The sequence below is a fragment of the Nicotiana tomentosiformis genome, chromosome 2 (assembly GCF_000390325.3).
Source record: "Nicotiana tomentosiformis chromosome 2, ASM39032v3, whole genome shotgun sequence".
NCBI classification, from domain to species: domain Eukaryota; kingdom Viridiplantae; phylum Streptophyta; class Magnoliopsida; order Solanales; family Solanaceae; genus Nicotiana; species Nicotiana tomentosiformis.
The window spans coordinates 17,248,016-17,272,843 of record NC_090813.1 but is presented as its reverse complement, the minus strand read 5'-3'; the positions used below and the strand labels follow the sequence as shown (position 1 = coordinate 17,272,843).

At 41.9% G+C, this 24,828-nt stretch overlaps 1 protein-coding gene across 1 annotated transcript; it reads left to right on the top strand.

Annotated features, from left to right (window-relative positions):
• Positions 1 to 16,439: 16,439 nt before the first annotated feature.
• Positions 16,440 to 17,968, top strand: LOC138904413 (uncharacterized). The gene is made up of 3 exons (XM_070192911.1): positions 16,440 to 16,808; positions 16,911 to 17,102; positions 17,495 to 17,968. Exons 1-3 carry the CDS (start codon positions 16,440 to 16,442, stop codon positions 17,966 to 17,968), a joined length of 1,035 nt encoding a protein of 344 aa, XP_070049012.1.
• Positions 17,969 to 24,828: the final 6,860 nt, after the last annotated feature.

The window sequence follows — 24,828 nt, the reverse complement described above, 5'->3', positions numbered from 1 at the left end:
TCGTTATGTTATTTGGGACTTGTGCACAAAATTTGAAGTCATTCCGGATTGATTTGCTATGTTTCAGCACGAGTTATTGAATTTGAAAGTTCAAAGTTCATAGATTTTGATTTAAGGTGCGATTCATCGTTTCGATGTTGTTATGCGTGATTTGAGGCCTCGAGTAGGCCCGTGTTATGTTATTGGACTTGTTGGTATATTCGGACGAGGTCCCGAGTGGCTCAGATGAGTTTTGGACGAGGTTCGAATCATTTTTACTATATGTTGCTATTGCTGGTTCTGGTGTGACTGCACCTGCGGCTAGTTTCCGCAGGTGTGATGTTCGTAGAAGCGACGAAGGGGTCGCAGGAGCGTAAATAGTGTTGGGTGAGGAAGACCGCAGAAGCGGAGATTTGGGCGCATATGCGGATGCGCAGGAGCGAGTTGATGGTGCGCATGAGCGAGATATTTCGTAGGTGCGGATGGTGGCTAGCACCTGCGACGTTGCAGAAGTGGATATGTTGTCCGCAAGTGTGAGGGTCGAGCACTCAGCTGATTCTGCAGAAGTGGAGGTTATGTCGCAGAAGCGACACCGCAGAAGCGGCTAATGTGCCGCAGGTGCAAAAATGCCGGCAGAAGCTATAAATCGAGGTTTTGATTCTTTCTTCATATTTTGAGATATGGGACTCGGATTGAGGCGATTGTTGGAGCAATTTTCATCACAAAGATTGGGGTAAGTGTTCTCTACTCGGTTTTTGTTATATTTCATGAATCCATCTTCGTTTTTGGTGATTGGATTGTGAATTTTAAAGAGGAAATTGGGGGTTTTGGCCTAAAGTTTCATAATATGAATTTTTGAGTTTTGAACATCGAATTGGAGTCGGATTTGAGTAAAACTAGTATGGTTGGACTCATAATTGAATGAGTTGTTGAATTTTGTAAATTTTGTCGGGTTTTGAGGTGCGGGCCCGGGTTGGGTTTTTGGCCGGTTTTGGGCTTTTGATTCAACATTTGATCTTTTTCGATCGGGATTGGTTCCTTTAGCATTGTTTGATGTATTTGAGTTGTTTTTGGTTAGTTTCGAGCCGTTCGGAGGTCGGAACGAGCGGATGGCATTTTGGAGCATCGCTTGGCTTGCTCGGTGTTGGAGTTGGCTTGTTCGAGGTAAGTAATCTTCTAATCTTAGTGCTGAGGGTATGAAACCTCGTAATACATGTTATGTGATTGGTATTGAGGTGACGCACATGCTAGGTGACGGGCGTGTGGGCATGCACCATGTGAATTGGGACTCTGTTGTTTCTATGGCACTATATAATGGTCCTATTTTGTTGGTATTCGTGTTTTCACCATGTGATAAAGTAATTGAGCTGCCAATCATGCTAGATATCATGTTTAGGCATTATGCCGATATTGTTTGGACCCATAGTGGTCGTTTTTACTGTCATCTCACTGATTTCATTGATATTTCATACTCAGTCATATCCATGCATTCATACCATATCTCAGTCTGAGATATTATTTATTGATACATCATATCATTGTTGTCGGGCTAGTTTCATGACATTGTGAGCCCGTGAGTGAGACTGGAGAGATTGATGACTGAGTGAAGCCGAGGGCCTGAGTGAGAGTGACATTTTGGGATCGGGCTATATGACGCAGCATATTATATTGATTATATTTTATATGGATCGGGTTGCCCGCCACAACAAGCCTTCGGGATATATATTATTGGATCGGGTTGCACGCTGCAACAAGCCTTCGGGCTATATATATATATATAGTTGGATCGGGTTGCACACCGCAACAATATTGGATCGGGTTGCACGCCGCAACAATATTGGATCGGGCTGCACGCCGCAGCGATATAGCGCTTGGGCTGAAGGAGCCCCTCCGGATTTTGCATACCCCCATTGAGCGCAGTCGACTATATATATGTGGATCGGGTTGCACGCCGCAACATGCCTTATGGTCATATATGGATCGGGTTGCACGCCACAGCAGGTATTGCACATCGCTGAGTGATTGAGTGTACTGAGCATTGAGCATAGTGAGAGAGGATGCGAGACAATGAGATTGAGTACTCTGAGAGTGACAGTACATGATTCATCTCTGAGATACATGGCATTGGTACGCATACATGACATACAGACATATAGATGCATTTGTTTTCTCATGCTGTACAGTATCACGTCATTCATGATTTTTTTACACACATTGATATGTGGGCATAGAGAGGTATTACACACTTGCTATCTGGAAAGAAAATAAAATATTTTATTTATTGTGGAAAGGATATTTGGAAAATTACTGTTTTTCAACTTTCTCGTATTTCGACTTTTTCGGTAAAAGATTCGGGTTTTCACTGAGATACTTGAAAAGAAATGCCTATTTTTCTGGAACTGTGAACGAACTGAGCCTTTTATTTATGAGGTACTCCTTTGTTATTGTTCTATGCTGTTATGAACTGTTGTGGAATATTGGTGTTGGACCCGACCTTTTTGTTAGCTCGTCACTACTTTTAACCTAAGGTTATGTTTGTTACTTATTGAGTACATGGGGTTGGTTGTACTCATACTACACTTCTGCACCTTGCATGCAGATGTTGGCTGTTGATGTTGCTGTATTCGATGGGAGCTGGATTTGAAGATGTACATGCGCCCCGGTTGTAGCTGCCTCTTGTTCGTGGTAGCCTTAGATCTATAAAACTTTATTTATGTACTTTTCAAACAGACGATATATTTATTTTATTTTCGCTTTGTAAACTATATTCTTATAAGTTCATGATTTGCACTACCAGCTAATGGAGTATGTATTAGATTCAGATATTTCTTTACTTAATTGCTTTATTAATTGTTATTGAAATTGTTTAGTAGTTAATTGGCTTACCTAGCGGGTTGGATTAGGTGCCATCACGACTAGTCGGATTTTGGGTCGTGACAATTTTCATCAAGCAACACAAGGTAAGTGATTCCCACCATATAACAAGTTAAATACATGATTTGTATATGAATTTAAACATGGGAATTGGTAAAAATTTGGGATTTTGGTAGAAAACCTAGAATTTAGTATTTTTGGGGTTTTGACCACGAAATTGGACATGAAATTAGGAATAAACTATATATTTGAGTTCGTGGTGTTATGGGTAAGGTTTATCTTCAAAGAGTTTCAGAATCTGGGTACGTGGGCCTGAGGGTCGACTTTATCGACTTTTTGAGCGGAGTTGGGAATTATTTAAAATGATTAATTATGGGTATTAGAGTATATTTTGATTGGTTTGCACATTCTTTGAATAGTTTTGGATCGACGAGCATTGGTTTGAGGTGCTAGAGAGGCCTTGAAGCCGGTTATGGAACTTCAGAGTGAGGTAAGTCTCCTGTCTAACCTTGTGAGGGAGAAACTACCCCTAGGAGATATTTCTTATTATGTGCAACTAGTTGTGGGTGCTACGTACGCACGAGGTGACAAGAGTCCATACGTAGCTAAAGCATGTTTATGTCCGAGTAGACTTAGGACTGTATCATGTAATAATTGAATTATTTGAACTCATTCTGCTGGCTTAATTAATTAAAGTTACAATTGAAATTGATTTAGAAATAAATGTATGTACACTAGGCCAAGCCTTAACACTGTGAATTGTGGGCGAGTTATTTGAGAAATGGTAAAGATTATATTTATTTTATGCTCATGTGCTGTATTGTAAACACGTGTCTCATAATTCAGTAACTTCCTTCCTTTTCTTATGGAGCAGGCCGAACACCTCGGCAGTATATAGATGCATCTATGGTTTGTGTCGCACGACCTTCGGCATATTACACATTATTCCGGATCGGACCGAACGACCTCGGCAGAATCGTACGTTAAAACTCTATTAGTCTGAATATTCACGAGATAAAACTTCCACTGACGCCTGAAATTTTATATGATATTCCTTATTTATTTGACATTGACTTGACATTTTTTGAGTTGTTAAGGTAGAATACAATATCTAGAAATTCATACTTTAAAAGAAGTAATTGGAAGATTATGTAATTTGCAGATTTACCCCATCATTGTCGTATGCTTCATACATGCTTATGTTTTATTATATTGCTTTATTGGACCTTTAGTAAGTGTTGATGTCGACCCCTCGTTAATACTGCTTCAGGGTTAGGCTAGATACTTATTGGGTACGCATTGATTTACGTACTCATGCTGCACTTCTGCACTAAATGTGCAGGATCTGACATGTCATTTGGTGATTATTTTGGCGCGTAGGCGCACCTGTTGAGGGGACTTTATGTGATCTACATTCCAGGATACGCATCGCAGCCACCGAGTCTCCATCGCACTATGTATTTTATCCTATCTATTTACATTCTGGACAGATGTTGTACTATTATTATTATACTCCTTAGAAAATACTTATGCACTTGTGACACCGGGTTTTGGGGGTTCCTACGGGTGTTTATTATTGTAGTTCATGTAATATTATCATTTTACCCTATAAATTCTATTTTATACTGTTTTACTAATGGAAATTATGATTTCAAAAGTAATAAGAATGAGTAATTAAGTTGACCAATCACCGTTGGGTTGCCTGACGGTGGTGTTAGGTGCCATCACGACCTATAGTGAATTTTGGGTCGTGACTGCTTGGTATTAGAGCGTTAGGTTCACTTAGGTCTCACAAGTCATGAGCAAGTCTAGTAAAGTCTTGCGGATCGGTACGTAGACGTCTGTAATTATCTTCGAGAGGCTACATGGCTGTTAGGAGCACTTCCCTTCTTGATTTCCTCATCGGGCAGTTTGGTTCCATTGAGGCTTGTGCCTATATTTCCTTCCTACTTAATCTTATGTGATGTGAATCGCTTGTTGTCAATTGGGCATCGAGTAGTTTTATTGGTACTGCATACGTGGTGCAGGATGTTCTTCCCTAGGTGTTCGGACAGGAAATTATCATCGCCTTGCAGAAGGGTATTCTGTCATTTCAGTTTAGTATCTGTACTTCCTATGGTTTTGAGGCTACGCACGGATTGCTATGATGTTCATGAGTTATTATCACCCCGTGTTGGTGTAATGGTAGAGTGCTTATTTATGAATTGCGGCAGTGAATGGCTCGACAGGAGGATTTATTAGTGCATGATTTAGAGTTTCAAAATTTAATTTTAGCAAAGGAAAGGTAATCGGATAATGGATGTTCAGGTTTTGGTTGATGGAGTAACGAGACTTGGTATCTTCGAGCGTGGTGGAATTTTTGTTATGATGCGGTGTCGTCGTCCCTGTTTGAATGCATTAAGGATTCGCCGGTGTTATGATCTTCTTTGATTTTTGCCTTTGAGGTAGGGTGTTGTGAAATACTGCCTAAGACGCGGTTGTCAGAGATAGCAGTGTGTAGCAGTTCCGTATCGAATTGGTAATTCTAATGTTGATGGCGATAGAGAGATGATCTTCTAGAAGGTTTAGAGTTGGTAGCAATTTACCAGTTCAGGTGCTACAGAGATGGGTTTTGATTTGAGGTGGCATTTGGGCAGCGAAAGATGAGGAAGGACATGGTGGGAGGTTCCTCGCGGTGGTTAAATTACTAGCAGGTCAAGTATGAACAATAGAGGCTGAGAAGTTTCTTAAAGGAGATGGTTTAACCGAAATAAGAGGGCTGAATACCATATGGATTCTGTGGTAGGATAGCCGCGTGCCTTGAGAAAGTGTAGAATGGTTTGGGAATCATGGTGGAAGGAGATTTGGTCTACGGGTTTTATTTGGAATGGTGGTTACTATACGAAGAAAGATTTAATATGGCAGAAAGGAGTTTGCTTGAAATGTAGAGGGGATGAAGATTTGATTATCGTTTCAGAGGCAACATGACTTGAGTTTGGAAGGTATTGTTGAACTTTCAGTTGGTGTCAATGGGGAATGAACTGACTCGTACAGCTGGTGGATGAGCACGGGCTCAGGAGGTTTACTGATTTTATAGTAGTTGCAACCAGTGAAACTCCGTTGGAAGATGTCGGCATGGAATTCCACAGGTCAGCTATCTCCTATGAGCAGGTTAGCGGTTGCGTGATGTTGATAAAGCTTCTGCGAATAATAGTACTTGCTACCTGGTGTGAGGTCGAATATGTGATTGTGACAGATGATTCAGAATGTTCATGAAAGGCTTAACAAAAGACTTTGAGAAATTTGGTGGGTTACCAGTATGAAACCATGGTAATTGAGAAGGAGGAATCGTTGTGGGCTCTACATTATGTGATAGTAGCTTAAAGCTAAGTGGGGGAGCCCCACCGTCTACAATTGGATCACGTAGTTGTCTGCTTGTGTGATTTCTGGTTATCGATGCATTGGTGGGTTATTTATGACTGAGAAAATGAGATATCAGGAGTAATTCGAGCAAGGAACTTGAGGATTGTGTGCTATACTTCGCCTTATCAATTGAGGTGCAGGTCTGGAAGGACACAAAGTTTATGCTTTTTGTGGAGTAATGTACAAGGAAAAAAATTCAGCCGGTTGCTTATTTAAGAGGGTGTTCATGTGCTAGCAGAGCATTGAAGTTTGGTTATATTCGGGGTCAGGTCAGAGTGGGTAACTCTCCATAATAGTCCTAGTGGGTTCAAGAATTAAAGTGCAGTACTTAAGGATTTCGGGTCCGTTGAGTGGTTAAGGATCGAGTTTTCACAGTGGTTTACCAACGGGACTTGAAATGTTCTATGCTATCATCGGGTAGGCGGTGCAGTATTGGAGAAAAGGAAGAAATAGCTTTGGATTCTCGAAAGGTCTTGTAGAATGGGTGTATCAGTTGGAAATGCTATGGTCCACGTAAAGAGAGTATGAGATGATTAATGGGTATTGAGACGATGTGGTCTCGTAATTCGGGTCACTCGGGATGAGTGCGAATCGGGTTTGTTATGTTTTGAATGGAGCTATTACTATTTCTTAGGCAAGTCCAAAGTAAATTGAAAGAAGTTGGGTCGGTTAGTAATGGTTGGATCAGCATAATTGTGGCAATGATCAGCTCCTTTGGCATGTGAAGTTATACATGTGGATTGTGGTTGTACGCATGGGCTTGACAACCACCATAACTTGATTGATTTGGGAGTTATCTGATTCAAATGGCCTTGTGGTGTAAATGGATTCCGGAGGAGTCATGGAAGCTTAGATCACGACTTGAGGTTTGCATTTTCTGTGGTTTGGGAATTCAGTTGCGTGTTACATTGGTTCTTCTAAAATGAGATAAGTGAAAGTTTTCTAGCCAATGAAGTGGTTATTCTACTAGTATTTCAAGGGTTATGGTGAATGCATGTATTATCGCATAGCGGCATGATAGGTGTAGTGAGCGGCATGGGAATTTGAAAGTTGAGGATCATGGTTGCAGTTCGGCGTTGTCAAGAATGTCACGAGCTCAGATGAGCAAGGGAGAATTCATATGTTCAGAGGAAGCTGGAATTTTCTTTAGTGTCACATGAGAACATCGTTCTGTGTAAGAGGCTTTGTGTATTGATTGGCAGATTCTAGATTTTCTTTACATAATTAGAACGGTTGATGGTATAGATGTGCGAACTTTGCTACCTGAGTGGAAGGTCATGGGAGCGTACCCCACATGGAGATTTGTATAAGTGTGTCATGTTGGTCACTTGATTGTTAAAGATTAAAACCTAAGTATGGAGGTTATGGTAATATCACAAATGCGAGAGTTTATGCCTGAGAGGCGTTCTATTCCTTGGGCTGTGGATCGTGTGAGTTAGTTTCGGATTTGACGGCTATTCTTATGTGTCATGTATAGGGCCATTGTGGATCTTTGGAAGGTTATTGGCCCAATATTGTATGATCGGAATCGGTTTGAGGTCCGTTATTGGGTCTAAAGTGAATGTATGCTCTACGTCAGGTCGGATGTGTTCATTTGTCTTAGCATTACTTACGGCGGAGGCGTCAGGCATTGGATGTTATTCCCGTCGTCAACTATTCCATGTAAATCTCCATTGTGCCATGTGGGTTGTGAGACATCTTGATTATTCACACACCTGTTGAGGTCCCGTGTAGCTTGTGGTATTATGTGAGCAAGATGGCTCTCGAGATGCAGGTCATTTATTGCACCTTAGTTGTGCTTGGGTTTTGTAGCGTATTGCACTATCCGTCTCCCCAGGATTTGTGTTATGCCCTTGGCGTGCTTGTGGTCAATATTCAGGCATTTCGTAAGTATAAGCGTTACGGCTTGACGTGTGTTTTCTTCTTGATTGTTATGTGGGGATCGGGTGGCACGCCACCACAGGTATATTTTTGGATCGGGTTGCACGCCTCAACAGTGAGATGTTGAACCTAGTTCCTTATACTTATTTTTGTATGCCTTGTTTTCATCCTCGATGTAGGTTCATGGCATCTCCTCGGCCATTTTATTTGTTACGCGGGCCAGGTGGTTCTTTTTCTAGAGTTCATTTTTCCCTGTGTATCACATTCTAGTTTGTAGCTTGTTGGTGCTTTGATGATGTCATATGAGATTCTGGACGGTGTTTGAGGTGGCTTATTGCCTGAGCAGCTTGTACTGGGTGAGACGAGGCTATTAGACCTAGGATCAGTGCAATAAGATTTATATAAGGTTCATTAAAGAGAAAATATTGTTATTCAGTCAGAATGAGGTAATGGTCCGGTCAGGAGGAGAGACTCTATGATTTATTGATTCAGCAGGCAATTATTAGTTTCTACACATCTCAACTATCATGGCAATATTTCGAAGGTTGGAACAGGACTTATATGTGTCATGAGATGTATTACGAGCATCCGATTCATGAAATTCTAGCTAGTGTGGACGGAGGATGTTATTATGGGCAACCGACTTATGAGGTGCAGGGTGTGATTTTAACATAGGTGCATGATCGTGTTTTGGTACAGTGTGTGTTGATTGATTCAATTTTCGTGTGTTAGAATTAGGTCTTGTAAAGAAATTCGGAAGTTAGAATTTGGTTCTAAAGCTTGTTAGCTAAGGTTATAGGGAGGATCTTCGGTTTGGCTTGAGCTAATGTGCTCCACTGGGTTGTGGTGGCACGGGCAGGTGCCCGAGGTGTTAAACAGTGATTTTGGACAACCCCGCAACAGTTCTTAGATCGTTTGAGGATGAATGTATGTTTAAGTGGGGAAGAATGTAACGACCCGACCGGTTATTTTGATCTCTAGCGTGTCGTTCGGCAGTTTGAGGCCTTGAGTAGCTTCACTTCGGGTATTATGACTTATACTTGTGGCCGGAATTGAATTTCGAGAAGTTCCGGATTTATTTGGAAAGAAAATTCTAATTTCAGGAGCCTTAAGTTGGAAGAATTGGCTAAAATTTGACTTTTGAGTAAACGACCTCGGAATTGGGATTTGAAGGTTCCAATGTGAAGATTTTGGACTTGGGCGTATGTTCGGGTTGAGTATAGGGTGGTCCGGGAGTATTTTGCCGTTTATTATGGGAAGTTGGCATTTTGAAAGTTTAAGAATTTCTTAAGTTTGACTTGAAGTGGATTTTGATGTTATCGATGTCCGTTTGGGATTCTGAGCCTTGGAATAGGTTCACATTGTGAATTATGACTTGTGCGCAAAGTTTGGCGTCATTTCAAAATGTTTTGACATGAATCGGACGCATTCGTCGAAGTTTGGAAGCTTTAAAGTTGAAAGGGAGATTTTGATCGTCGATTCATGATTTTTATGTTATTTGTGGCGTCTAGAGCCTTTGGGTAAATCTGTATGAGGTATTGGGACTTGTTGGTGTGATTAGATGGGATCCCTGGGGGACCTCGGGTGAGTTTCAGATTGGAATCAGATCGAAATTTGAAGTGGAAGAATGCTGGTTTTGGACAATTGCTGGTGCAATCGCACCTACAGAAAAAGGGCCGCAGATGCGACTCCGTAGAAGTGGCTAGGCTAGCGCAAAAGCAGATTTTGCTGGGGGAAGGCTGAGACCGCATGTGTCCGTAGAATAGGAATCGCACATATGGGTGAGGCGTCGCAGAAGCGAGGAGGTGGGTCGCAGAAGCAACTGAAGGTGATCAGGGCAGAGGCCGTTGATGTGAAGCAATTCCCGCACCTGCATGATCGCAGATGCGGTGCCTGGAGTGCAGAAGCGGGAAGGGGCTGCTGGGCACGACTTCGCAGAAGCGTGGATTTCGGCACAGAAGCGACGCCGCGGAAGCGGCCAAGCTGATCGCAGAAGCAGAAGGTCGTCTGGGCAGAGGTGTTCTTTTAAAAGGGGGATGTGGCCCATTTTCTTTCATTTTCACTTGGTTGGTGCAATTTTGGAGAGATTCAATGGGGGGATTTTCATCAAGCAACACAAGGTAAGTGATTCCCATCTATTACAAGTTAAATACATGGTTTGTATATGGATTTAAACATGAGAATTAGTAGAAATTTGGGATTTTGGTAGAAAACCTAGAATTTGGTATTTTTGAATTTTTGACCACGAATTTGGACATGGAATTAGGAATAAACTATATATTTGAGTTCGTGGTGTTATGGGTAAGGTTTATCTCAAAATAATTTCGGAATCCGGGCACGTGGGCCTGAGGGTAGACTTTATCGACTTTTCGAGTGGAGTTGGGAATTGTTTAAATTGATTAATTATGGGTATTAGAGTATATTTGGATTGGTTTGCATATTGTTTGAATAGTTTTGGATCGACGGGCATTGGTTTGAGGTGTTAGAGAGGCCTTGAAGCCGGTTATGGATCTTCGAAGCGAGGTAAGTCTCCTGTCTAACCTTGTGAGGGGGAAACTACCCCTAGGTGATATTTCTTGTTATGTACAACTAGTTGTGGGTGCTACATATGCACGAGGTGAGGAGAGTCTGTACGTAGCTAAAGCATGTTTATGTCCAGGTGGACTTAGGACTGTATCATGTAATAATTGAATTATTTGAACTCATTCTGCTGGCTTAATTAGTTGAAGTTACAATTGAAATTGATTTAGAAATAAATGTATGTACACTAGGCCAAGCCTTAACACTGTGAGTTATGGGCGAGTTATTTGAGAAATGGCAAACATTATATTTATTTTATGCTCATTGTAAACACGTGTCTCGTAATTTAGTAACTTCCTTCCTTTTCTTGTGGAGCGGGCCGAATGCCTCAGCAGTATATAGATGCATCTATGGTTCGTACCACACGACCCTCGATAGTGTACACATTATTTCGGTTTGGGCCGAACGACCTCGGCAGAATCGTGTGTTATAACACTATTAGTCTGAATATTCACGAGATAAACCTTCCACTGATGCCCTGCGTTTTACATGGTATTCCTTATTTATTTTAGATTGACACTTGACATTTTCTGAGTTGTTAAGGTAGAATACAAGATCTAGAAATTCATGCTTTAAAAGAAGTAATTGGAAGATTATATAATTTACAGATTTACCCCATCATTCTCGTACGTTTCATACCTGCTTATGTTTTATTATATTGCTTTATTGGACCTTTAGTAAGTGTCGATGTCGATCTCTCGTCACTACTTCTCCGGGGTTAGGCTAGATACTTACTGGGTACACGTTGATTTACGTACTCATGATGCACTTCTGCACTAAATGTGCAGGATCTGACAAGTTATTTGGTGATCATCTTGGCTCGTAGGCGCACCTGTTGAGGAGACTTTATGTGAGCTGCATTCCAGTCTATGCATCGCAACCACCGAGTCTCCATCGCACTATGTATTTTATCTAGTCTGTTTACATTCTGGACAGATATTGTACTATTATTATTGTACTCCTTAGAAAATGCTCATGCACTTATGACATCGGGTTTTGGGGGTTTCTACGGGTGTTTATTATTGTAGTTCACGTAATATTATTATTTTACCCTGTAAATTCTATTTTATACTATTTAACTAATGGAAATTATGATTTCGAAAGTAATAAGATTGAGTAATTAAGTTGACCAATCATTGTTAGCTTGCCTGACGGCGGTGTTAGGCGCCATCACGACCTAGAGTGGATTTTGTGTCGTAACATGGAGACCCTATGTCTGAAATAAAATCAACTAGGGAGTGGAGACCCTATGTTGGAAAAGAAGACTAGGCAGTGGAGGCCCTATGTCAAAAATAAAATCAATTAGGGAGTGGAGACCCTATGTTGGAAACGGAGACTAGTGAGTGGAGACCCTATGTCTAAAATAAAATCAACTAGAGAGTGGAGACCCTATGTTGGAAAAGAGACTAAGGAGTGGAGACCCTATATCTAAAATAAAATCAACTAGGGAGTGGAGACCCTATGCTATTCATGATTTTGAACATTCTTTCTTTCTTTTTTAATTAAGAGAATGAGTAAAATGGGGGAAAGAATTTGGAGAAGACTTCCCTTTTAGAGTTGTTGCTGCTGTAGAGCTATTTTAGCCTCCACGTGATTTCTTTTTGGTTCCACCTGCTTATTACAAGGTTGCTTTTGGATTGAACCTGTTTCCTATTTTTTGCAAACAAAGAACTATTGTTAGTTTGAAACAGTGGTTGGTTTTGCGGCCTTGAGTGTTTCAGCCACTTGATCTTGGCCCATCTTCTTTTGATGATGATTTCAACTTGCCATTAGTTGTTTTCTGAATACCACTTGCATTCCTAGCTCCAAAGAGCCTTTGACTTTTCAAACTCTTACATGACGGTTGGTCGCGTGGGACTTAAGCTTTTCAACTTTATTTTGCCTTTGTAGGAACTTTCAATTTGATTTCCGCCTTTTGAGAGTTTTGATTTCAAAGAATCAGCCACCATGGCCAGTCGGGGTTGACTTGATTCCCCTGCCGAGGCTGGGTGCCTCTTGAATATTAACTAGTATCAAGCAAAAGCCTTGTAAATTAGTCTTGCCATCCCTTTGTCGCCTTAGTTTTGGAACAGAGTTAGACCGAAAGGTATTCAAAGAAAAATAATTAATGGAATTGACAATGAATTTAGACAAGAGGCATCACTTTCGGGGAAAGGAAAGAAGGACTTATCTGGAGTACTGATAAGTAGGGATTTTGACCACTTATTTTTCACTCTTTTACTTTCGTTTTAGCTTAAAAATTCATAAAGGTATTCCCGAGAACTAATGAAATGTGCTTTCTTGCAGGAATATTGGGAAATGAGCCAAATAGACGAAAATCAACTCAAGAAAAAAAAAGCAGAAAAGAGCAAAGTTCGGACCGCACAATACTGTGTGCGACCGCAGACTATGAAAATCCACTGACAAATTCCCTTCGCAAAGTTCGGACCGCACAATACTGTGTGCGGCCGCAGACTATGAAGAACCACTGACAAATTTCCTTCGCAAAGTACGGATCGCACAATTATTGTGCGGCCGCATAAGACGAGGTTCAGAGAGATGGTGTTTTGGGTCCCTGAAGAAGTGCGGACCGCACTATTATTGTGCGGCCGCAGAATGCAAAAGTGCGGCCACACTCATAAATGTGCGGTCCGCAGAAATCTCCCATGTCCAGCTCAAGTCCAAGAGTGCGGCCGTACTCAGAAATGTGCGGTCTGAAAAAATCTAAAGAAGTGCGGCCGCACCCAGAATTGTGCGGCCGCAGAAGTCCATCTTGTCAATCCAGCTTCAAAGTGCGGACCGCACACCGAATTGTGTGGCCGCACAACCTCCGCAGGGAAAATTTTGTCCGATAATTTCAGCTGGGCATAAATAGATCTTTTTATCAAATTTAGGTCAAGTTTGAACACCTGAAAGAAGATAGACGTTTTTTCCTTACTGTTTTGGGTAACTTTGTAATAGTTTATCATTTTAACATTAGATTTTCTTCCCTTAATCATCTATTATGAGTTTAATCTTAGTTTCTACTTTAGTTTCTTCAATTTTGCCTATGAGTAGCTAAATTCTTAGCTAGGGTTGTGACCCAACCCTGGTGTAGGTTCCTAATAGGTGTTTAATTTGGGGCTTGTTTGTGATTGGGTGTATGATATTTAGCCTAGTTCTTGCTTGAATTTAAGAATTAATGGTTGCAAACATTGATTCAGGCCTAATTGACCTAGTCTCTACTTGAGAAAGAGAGACTAACTCTAGGAAAACTTGGCTAACAAGGAATTGGGGTGAACTCAAGAAATTGATAGCCCCAATTAAAGGGTCAAATCTAGAGATAGTAAGACCCGACTTGAGCATCTATCATTAGTTTTGTTAATTACATATTTGGACTTGAGAAAGCCAAAGTGGGCAAAACCACTCAAACTACCGAGAGGTATAGGGTGGGTAATTGCGTGTGATTGCTATATTACACCTCGATCAATCAAACCTGTCCTAACGCCCACAATCCGTTAGGTAACCACTTAGGTGGAAGTCACGACCCTAGATCTTTTATCAACTTGAAAAACAACAATACCAAAAATATCATTCCTTATCTTTTCATTTACAAACAATAGTATACTTTTTAGAAGTAGGAAGAAACAACTAATTATGTGGAAGTGCAATTTGGACACGTCATACACCTAGTCTAGATATATACCTAATCCAATATAAGCTCTCTATGGAATCGACCCCAACTCATGTTGGGTAGTTATAATTGCATCTACCGCTTCACAATCCCAATCAGTAGTGTGAATTTGGGCAACATCAATTTTTGGCGCCGTTGCCGGAGAGCTAAAAACAGATTTAGCTAAATATTTGGTTTTATGTGTGACTTGTCTTCTTTTCCTTCTGGGTTACTAACTTTTTTGTGAATTGATTATAGGTACAAAAATGACTCTCAATAATGATCCTCTCGAAAATTTTCCTTTGGGGGAGGAAGTGGACGATGACCAAGGTGATGAGGTTCCTCTTGAACCTCAAGTAAATAGGCGAGGCCGACCGCCTCATGATAATATTCCCGTCCCTCCCCCACCACCACCAAGAGCGGCTCCACACCGAGTGTTGCCGAACGAAGGATATGCAGGTGCAATAGTCCCGCCTCGTATTAGGGCGGGAAACTTCCAAATCACCAATGTGATGCTTACATTGATAGAGCAACGGGGATTCTTCACCGGGGTTCCGAGTCAAAATGCATACAAGCACCTAAAAGGGTTTGTGGATACTTGTTGGAGGAGTAAACAGACCAACGTCTCCGAGGATGCTCTAAGGTTGAGGCTATTTCCCTTCTCTCTACGGGGAAAGTCCTTAGATTGATTAGAAAGATTGTCAAACCATTCTATCCATACATGGGATGAATTGGCGGAATAATTCATTACCAAGTTCTTTTCTCCCGGGCATATAGCTACTCTTTGGGATTATATTCTAGCATTCAAGTAATAACCCAATGAGCATTTGCACGAGATTTGGGAGAGGTACCGTACCATGGTAAAAGAGTGTCCAAATAATGATATGACTGAGGCTATTATTCAACAAACCTTCTACCGAGGGATCAACACTACCAATCAATGCGTGGTCAACCAACTTGGCGGTGGGAACTTCATGACAACACCATATGCCGAAGCTTGTGAAATCTTGGATGAAATGGAGGATACTTCATCGGCATGGCAAAGTAGAGATACTGTTCCTCAAGGTGATCCAAATGTGATTCACCTACACAAGGAATCGCATGATCATGGGCAAACAATTGTCGAGTTGACGACCACAATGAATCAATTAGCCAAAGCTCAACTTTAATAAATTCAAGGTCCTAAGAAAGTGAATGCAGTGGAAGGTGTGAGTATGATGGTTAACAAAAGAAGGCAAAAGGCTCAACAAATACAAAACCGTGTGGAACACTTTGTGCAAGATGATAATGGGTTTGGCCAAGACGAATCATACAATGAGCAAGAGGAAGAAGTGCAATATGTGAACAACTATCAAGGGCAAAGAAACAATTCTCAAGGCCCGAGTCAACAATAATGGTGTTCTCAAGGAAAACAAGGAAATTGGAACAATCAAAACCACCAAGGCAATTGGAGTGGTGGTAATAACAATCAAGGTAATTGGAACAATAACAATAATCAAGGCAATTGGAATAATCAAGGAAACCAAGGCAATTGGGGTGACAACAATCAAGTATACTTTGGAGGCAACAACCAAGGAGGTTGGAATAATAACCAAGGAAATCGGGGGTCGGGCTTTCAAAGGCCCCCGATGTATCAACAACCAAGCAACCCGCCTCCTTATCCATCCCATGGCTATAGCTCTTCCAATAATGAGATGGGACGGATTGAAAATATGTTCAAATAGGTGATGGAGAAAAATGCCGACTCTGATGCTCAACTAGCCTTTCACAACACTTCAATCCAAAATTTGGAGTTCAATTAGGGCAAATCTCGCAAGCTTTAAACAATCGTCCTAAGGGGGCACTACCTAGTGACACGGTGGTGAACCCGAAGGGTGGGAACAACACGGGACATACCATGGCCATAACCACACGGAGTGGAAAAGGTGGGGAGGCAACAACCTCAAACCAAAGAAGAGTTGTGGATGATGATGTAGTGATTCAAGAAGATGAAATTCCAAGCAATGTGGTTCAAGCTAATGAAGAAGTGAGAATTGAGATTGATGAAAATGTGGAGGAGACCCAAGAAGAAGTAAACCCGTCTAAAAAACACATGATTGACATACCGGAACTGGTAGTACCAAAGGACAAGGCACCAATGCCAAGGCCTCCTCCTCCATACCCTCAAAGGCTCGCCAAGCAAAATAGCGAGAACCAATTCAAGAAGTTTATTGACATGATGAAGAGCTTATCCATTAATGTGCCATTGGTTGAGGCGTTAGAACAAATATCCGACTATGCAAAGTTCATGAAGGATTTGGTGACAAAGAAAAGATTAATGAATTGTGAGACTATCAAGATGACGCATCAAGTGAGTGCTATTGTGCACTCAATGGCTCCGAAATTGGAATATCCCGGCGCTTTCACAATCCCTTGTACTATTGGGAGCGTCGACTTTGCCAAAGCTCTATATGATCTAGGGGTGAGTATCAACTTGATGCCCTACTCTGTGTTTAAAACTTTGGGAATTGGGCAACCAAGACCCACATCTATGAGGCTATAAATGGCGAATCGTACTATGAAGAGACCATTGGATATTATTGATGATGTGTTGGTTTGTGTTGATAAGTTCATCCTTCCGGCGGACTTTGTGATTCTTGATTGCGAAGTGGACAATGAGATGCCTATTATCTTGGGTAGACCTTTCCTTACTACGGGGAAGGCTCTTGTTTTTGTAGAAGCCGGTGAGCTCACCTTCCGGGTGGGCAATGAAAAGGTGATTTTCCATATGTGCAAATCTATGAGGCAACCGAATAGCAATGAAGTTTGTTCTTTTGTGGACTTAGTAACTGAAGTGATTGTTGATGATGCTAGTTCCGTGATGAATGTTGATGATACTTTGGAAGTCGTATTGCTTAATCATGATGATGATGAGAAGGAAGGCTACGTGGAATGTGTAAATGCATTGCAAGGAATGGGGTCGTACACTTATGAACCCCGAAATTGTCCTTAGATATTGAGAACCGGAAGACTCCTCCAACAAAGCCCTCAATCGAGGAGCCTCCCACTTTGGAATTAAAGCCATTGCCTCCACATCTCAGGTATGAGTTTCTTGGCCCATGTTCTACTTTACCGGTTATTCTTTCCTCTAGCTTGACTAACGTGCAGATAGATTCTACTTTGGCGGTGCTCCAAAAGAGGAAGAAAGCTATAGGATGGATAGTGGCGGATATTCTGGGTATAAGCACTGCCTTTTGCATGCATAAGATTATTTTGGAGGAGGATGCCAAACCCTCTGTTGAACATAAAAAAAGATTAAAAGAAGCAATGCAAGAGGTGGTGAAGAAGGATATCATAAAATGGTTGGATTCCGGGATTGTTTATCCCATTTACGATAGCTCGTGGACCTCTCCGGTGCAATGTGTCCCAAAGAAAGGAGGTATGACTGTGGTAACAAATGAAAAGAATGAATTGATCCCTATAAGAACGGTCACTGGGTGGAGAGTGTGTATGGACTATCGAAAGCTCAATAAAGTCACTCGAAAAGATCATTTACCACTTCCATTCCTTGATCAAATGCTTGATAGGTTGGCCGGTCGAGCTTTCTATTATTTCCTTGATAGATATTCCGGCTACAATTAGATTCTTATTGATGTGGAGGACCAAGAGAAGACTACTTTCACTTGTCCCTATGGTACTTTTGCATTCTCGCGGATGCCATTTGGGTTATGCAATGCACCGACAACCTTTCAATGGTGTATGATGGCCATCTTCACCGACATGGTGGAGGACTTTCTTGAGGTCTTCATGGATGACTTTTCTGTGGTTGGGAACTCTTTTGATGATTGCTTGAACAAGTTTGATAAGGACTTGGCATGATGTGAGGAAACAAACATGGTTTTGAATTAGGAGAAGTGTCACTTCATGGTCAAGGAAGGCATTGTCCTCGGCCACAAAATTTCAAAGCATGGTATTGAGGTCGACAAGGCCAAAATAGAGGTGATCTCTAAACTCCCACCCCTACATCCGTGAAGGGAGTGAGGAGTTTCTTGGGTCATGCGGGGTTCTATCGCCGATTCATCAAGGACTTTTCTAAGGTGGTAAATCCCTTGTGTAAACTTTTGGAGAAGGATGCCAAGTTCCATTTCAATGAGGATTGTATGAAGGCATTCGAATTGCTCAAGTTCAAATTGACTACTACTCCTATTATCACCGCACCGTATTGGAGCTTGCCTTTTGAGCTCATGTGTAATGCAAGGGATGTGGCGGTTGGAGCAGTGTTGGGGCAACGTATCAACAAAATCTTCCATCCGGTCTACTATGCTAGTCAGACCATGAATGATGCCCAAGTCAACTACACAGTGACCGAAAAAGAGCTCCTTGCTATTGTCTTTGCTATGGAGAAGTTCCGCCAGTACTTGATGGGTACAAAGGTGATTGTCCACACCGATCATGCGGCGCTTCGATATTTGATGAGAAAGAAAGATTCAAAGGCAAGGTTAATGCGATGGGTGCTTCTATTGCAAGAGTTTGATCAAGTGATTCAAGACCGCAAGGGCAGTAAAAACCAAGTGGCGGACCACTTTTCTCGTTTGGAGGAGGAGGGGAGTCCACATGATGGCCTTGAGATAAATGATTCCTTCCCCGACAAGCAGCTTCTATCCATTTCAATGACCGGGATGCCATGGTTTGCCGACTTAGCCAATTATCTTGTGAGTGGTATTGTACCGAATGAGTTATCTTCAAACCAAAGAAAGAAGCTCAAACGAGATTGCCTTGACTATTATTGGGATGAGCCGTATCTCTTCCGGATTTGTATCGATGGTGTGATTTGACAATGTGTACCTGAGGAGGAACAAGTGAAAATTCTTGAGGCTTGCCACTCTTCACCATATGGTGGTCACCATGGGGGAGCTAGAACGAAAACACAAGTCTTGAGTTGTGGATTCTATTGGCCTACTCTTTACAAGGACGCTAGCAATCTCGTCAAGCGTTGTGATGAATGTCAAAGGGCTGGTGGAATTTCAAAACAAAATGAGATGCCCCTCACCACCATCTTGGAGATTGACATTTTTTATGTGTGGGGCATTGATTTCATGGGTCCGTTCGTGAGCTCTTGTGGGAACATTTACATTTTGGTAGCGGTGGATTATGTGTCAAACTGGGTTGAAGTCGTGTCTTTAAGCAACAATGAAGCTCGAAGTGTGGTGGCATTTTTGAAAAAGAACATCCTCATAAGATTCGGTACTCCAAGGGCCATTATTGGTGATGGGGGATTGCACATTTGCAATAAAGCTTTTGATACCTTACTCACAAAGTATGGTGTCACTCACAAAGTGTCGACCCCCCTATCATCTTCAAGCAAGCGGGCAAGTGGAGGTCTCCAACCAGGAGATCAAGAGTATTTTGTCAAAGACAATGAATGCCAACCATACTGATTGGTCAAAGAAACTTGATGATGCTCTTTGGGCTTATAGGACGGCTTACAAAACACTGATTGGTATGTCTCTGTACCGGTTAGTGTTTGTTAAAGCTTGTCACCTTCCGGTGGAACTTGAGCACAAAGCTATGTTGGCACTGAAGAAGCTTAATCTTGAATGGGATGTCGCCGCCAACTTGAGAGTGGCACAATTTAATGAGCTTGATGAATTCCGGTACCATGAATATTCAACTTCGTCCTTATATAAGGACAAGATGAAGTACCTCCATGACAAGTACATCCGGAACAAGGAGTTCAAAGAAGGTGATCTTGTGTTATTGTTCAATTCTCGATTACGAATGTTTCCAGGAAAGTTAAAGTCTAATTGGAGTGGTCCATTTGAGGTTGTGCATGTGACACCCTTCGGTGCATTGGACTTGAAAAATAAAAATGATGAAGTGTTTAGAGTCAATGGTCACCGGGTGAAGCATTATCTTGGCAAAGTTGATGATGGCCACGTCATGGCGTTAATTCATTTCAAGTGATTGATGGTAATCTGCGTCGTGCCACGACGTTAAATCATGTGCTTCTTGGGGGGCAACCATGTTTCTTTTCATTTTTTATTTTCTTCTTTGTTAGATAGGTTTTGTTTTGAGCTAACTAGTTTTGAAGTGAATTGCAGGAATGAGTGTGCATTGCAGGAACTGTGTTCAAAAAATTTAGCCAAGTGTTGAACAAAGTGCAGACCGCACATTTATTGTGCATACCATACAATAATGAATGCACCCGCAGGGCCGCACAACTGGAGACCCAAAAAATTGAACTCTCTGAAGTTTTGAGTTGCAGAGAATAGGCCATTCTGCGGCTGCACACAAAATTATGAGGACCGCACAAATTTCTGCGGCCGCACTCACTTTTGTGAGGACCGCAGAATCTCAGCAAAGGTCCAGGTAAAGAGTGCAGACCGCACTCAAAATTGTGCGGCCGCACTCAACTCAACTTTTGACCGACTTGGTCAACCTATAAATAGGTCCTCTCAGCACTATTCATAACTTTACACACTCTGAGTTCTTGAGACCTAAGCAAACATAGTGCACCACAAAATAGCTCACACTCCATACTTATTTCATCAAGTTTAGATTCTCACCTGCATCCTTCATCACTGGTATTTTCAATCCATGTAAGATTTTCCATTTTTCTTAATTTTTGTTCTTGATTAGTATATTTATTTGTAGGCCTAAAATGTCAAATGTTATTCATGTGTGCTTAAAATCACGTGGGTTATATCAAGTGTGTTCATTGGGGACTGGGTAGATCATTAATCATGTTTATTTGCAAATACCATGTCTAAATTGTGTAAAAATTGCAAAACCTAAAGTCAGTGCTGCTTAATTTCAAATTGTGTGGCCGCACACAAAATTGTGCGGTCCGCAGATCTTAAATTAGGGCAAATGTGTTGCATGAAAAGTGCGGACCACACTCAAAATTATGCGGTCCGCAGAAAAATTGTGCGGCCGCAGAAAAATATGTGCGACCGCACTTTGGAACTTCAGAGAACCAGTGTTCTGAACTTGGGAATGTACGGCTGTACTCAAAATTATGCGGTCCACACTTCAGGATGTGCAACCGCACTTTGAAATTGTGCGGTCCGCACATGGCAGTCTGCGGCCGCACTCAAAATTGTGCGGTCCGCACTGTCTCTTCTGTAGACTGTTTTCCTGCAACTGTTTACATTGTTTTGACCTCTACCTGATTATGTGCCTTGTATTGCAGATAATGGTTCGGTTACGAGGTAGAGGCAATACATCTAAATGAGAGGTGAACCCTCCCGAGGCCGAGGAAAGGGCACTCACCCACTGGGAGTGCAATTAAAAGCCATCGCCAAAAAGACGACTACTGGGAGAGGTAGGGCCATAGAGCCCTCAGAATCTAGTTTATATGCCCCATATAGGGAAGCCTCCGAGGGTCATTCAGTGGAGGTACAGCCTGAGGCCTAGTCCCAACCACCACAAACCACTAGGAGATATCAATTGCGCAATGAACCCTCCACTACAACAAGTTCTTCTTAGGGTTTCGATGCTGGTAGCCAGGTTTCAGAGCCCTCCTGTACACCTACACCTCCTGCACCAGTTGTAGTAGATGATGATGACGATGTCCCGGATGATGGTAGAGGAGGTGACACTCGAGTGGGCGGCCTAGAGAGGTCGAAGAAGAAGGAAGTATGGGAGGATAGATTTGAGAGTTTGACGGCCTTCACAAGGTTCCGAGAGTGGTGGCCCCAGAGATCGCTCACACTTGAGCAACAGTTCTAAATGAAGGATTTGGATAAATACAATCCAAATGTCCTTAGACAGTTCCGGGAGCGAAAGGGGTGGAAGTGGTTCACCAAAAGTGTCATAGATGCAAATGCGCACTTGGTACGGGAGTTCTATGCCAATGTGGCTCACATCAAGAAGGGTACCAAAATAACCAAAGTGAGAAATTTAAAAGTCAAATTTGACCCCAGCACTCTGAACACTTACCTGGGCTTTGAGGAGGTAGAGGCAATCCATTACCTAAAAACTCTTGCTATGGGTGATGCAGCTCGCCCCTGGTTAGCAGAGATTTTAGCTGCTCCAGGACCACCACCACCGTGTATCACAGCAGGGATTCCTATCACATGGGCCACCCTATATTTTGAAGCAAAAAAGGTGGCAAACTTTTGTATGAAGCCGTATTGATCCAAGCTTGAATGAGAACAATCTTTCAATTCCCCTAGCAGTTCTAGTGGCATCTATTATGGCCGGGTACCCAATCAATGTGGGTGCCATCATGTCGGCCAACATGACAGTGGCTATCCAAAAAGGTGAAAGCTCCTACCCATATCCCAACACCCTCACAGAATATTTCAACGATGCAAAGGTGGAGCCAAGGACTTTTGATACAAAAGTGAGGGCAAAAAATCCCTTCTCATGGTACTCTCTGCTACGTGCGGAAAACCCAAAGTTCAAGGGTAAGGCCACTACCACCGTTGGTTAGTCTGATGATCTATAGGTGGTGGTTACAGAGTCTGCTGTTGAGCCATCTACATCTCTCATGCCTTCAATAGCAGCCGAACCTTTCACCAGGATAGCTGATATGCCACCACCTTCATCTTCTAGACCATCAGCATCGGTACCAGTGCCGGCCTCATCCACTTATCCACTCACTGCGCTACGAGTCTCCCAGACATTGACGAGTCTCAACAACTGGATGCAAGCAGCCACTTCTAAGCTGTCTGACATATCCAGTGCTGTTGCAGCACGGTCTTCTACCCCAAAAGTGCCACAGGTCCCTCCGTCAGTGGGGGAAATGTTGAAGAAGATTCTGGAGAACCAGAACACCATTATGGATACACTGGTGGCTCATGGGGGAGCTATTGAGGAGTTCGGCAAGCAGGTAAAGAAGATGAGGAAATCCCAGGCTTCAAAGAAATCAGTGGAGAGATTGCGAAAGGAGGTGACGAAGATTTCAGTAGCGGGTGATTAGCCATTTGACCTACTGATGGAGATAGATCCATCAGTACCATCAGCTCCAGCAGCACCATCAATAGAGGCACCAGTTGGCCAGTCTGACGAGCCAGACCTTGCTGCCCACATTGCCGAGAAGATGCTTCAGATGTTCGCCAACGCCGTTATTCCCCAGCCAGATGATGATGAGATCTAGTTGCAGGAGCCCGAGGGTGTGATGCTGCCAGTCACCCTGAGACCACATAGGGAGTTTTATTTACTCTCTACCCTTCCTTATTCTGATTTTGCTAAGCATTGAGGACAATGCTTATTTTTTTTCGGGGGTGGTCTATTTTGGTTTGATTTGATAACATTTGATGACATTGGCGTGTAATAACTTTAATACTCTTTTTCTTTTATCTTTATCTTCTCTTTCATTATGTATATATTCCTACCTCCCTTTTGATGTATATATTCTATTCCCCTCTATTTGTATATTCATTTGCCTTACTTTCAGTAGTTTATTTCATAGCTTCTTCATTTAGTTTTCTTAATAATATAGCTTCTTATTTACTTAAATAGCTTCTTTTTGATTTGTTAGCTTCTTTTTATGTTTAAGTGAACAATAAGACTTTTGTTTTCTTAATGCCACGGTTCTTTCCAAAGGTGGGTTTTGTGTGAACCGGGTGGCTCTTCCCAACGATGGATGACGTGATAACCTTCTTAAGGGATCGAGTCCGTTTTTTTATGTTTAGGTAGAAACAGTAGTATTAATGAATAAATAAGGGTCAAGCATGCTTCACTTGGTACCAACACACTTAACTACACGCTTATGGTTAAAAATAAGTTTTTGGAAACAAATGGCTCTAGTTAGTGACTTTGTGACTCTTGTACTGACTTAGGCAATCATCGGGTGGTTTAGTTGAACCATTAGCAATTTTTAATCTTGAATGCAGTTGTTGTGGGCCCTCGGCTCTATTCTCTTTAACAAACCAGTTGTGTGAGAGGTGAGGTATTTTGTTACAAGTCCAAGTACCCGTGCGAATGGTCTAGAACTTGCCCCGAATGTGTTTCTAGGCAAAATTCTAAGTTAGCTTGGCTTGAGAAGTGATTGTAGGCTCTCCTTGACCCATTTTGAAACCTTCCATGGCCCACCAATTATATTATTCCTAGTCAACCCTTTTGAGCCTAAAGCCTTTTTCATTCAATAACTATGTTACAAGTCTTTACCCATTTTATAGTGACCCTCTCTTGGCACCCGAGCTTTCTTTAGCACTCATGAGAAACAAATGGCGAAAACATAAGTTTGAGGGAGAGACAGGGAGTTTGAAGATGGTATCAAGGCACAAAAAGAGAAAAGAAATGAAGAAGAGGAAAGGCAAAGAAAAATAAAGAAAAAACAAAAGAAAAACACTAAAAGAAAGTGAATAATGTGAAAGGGTTGAAAAGATTCAAAAGAAAGCAAAAGTGCAAAGCATGGAAAAAACAAAGAAGGAGAATATGAATAGCATGACCAAGAAAGAGTGATGTCAAGTCTCTCTAGTTCCCCTAAGGATAAAGAAAATGACTCAAAGAGTTGGCAAAGTATGAGCCAAAAAGAGAAAATGGAGTGCTAA

Coding starts and splice junctions, on each gene's coding strand:
- LOC138904413 (XM_070192911.1), top strand. CDS start 16,440: ATGATTGACATACCGGAACTGGTAGTACCAAAGGACAAGGCACCAATG. Junction 16,809..16,910: donor AAGCTCTATATGATCTAGGG/GTGAGTATCAAC, acceptor CGTACTATGAAG/AGACCATTGGATATTATTGA. Junction 17,103..17,494: donor TCCGGGTGGGCAATGAAAAG/GTGATTTTCCAT, acceptor ACTAACGTGCAG/ATAGATTCTACTTTGGCGGT.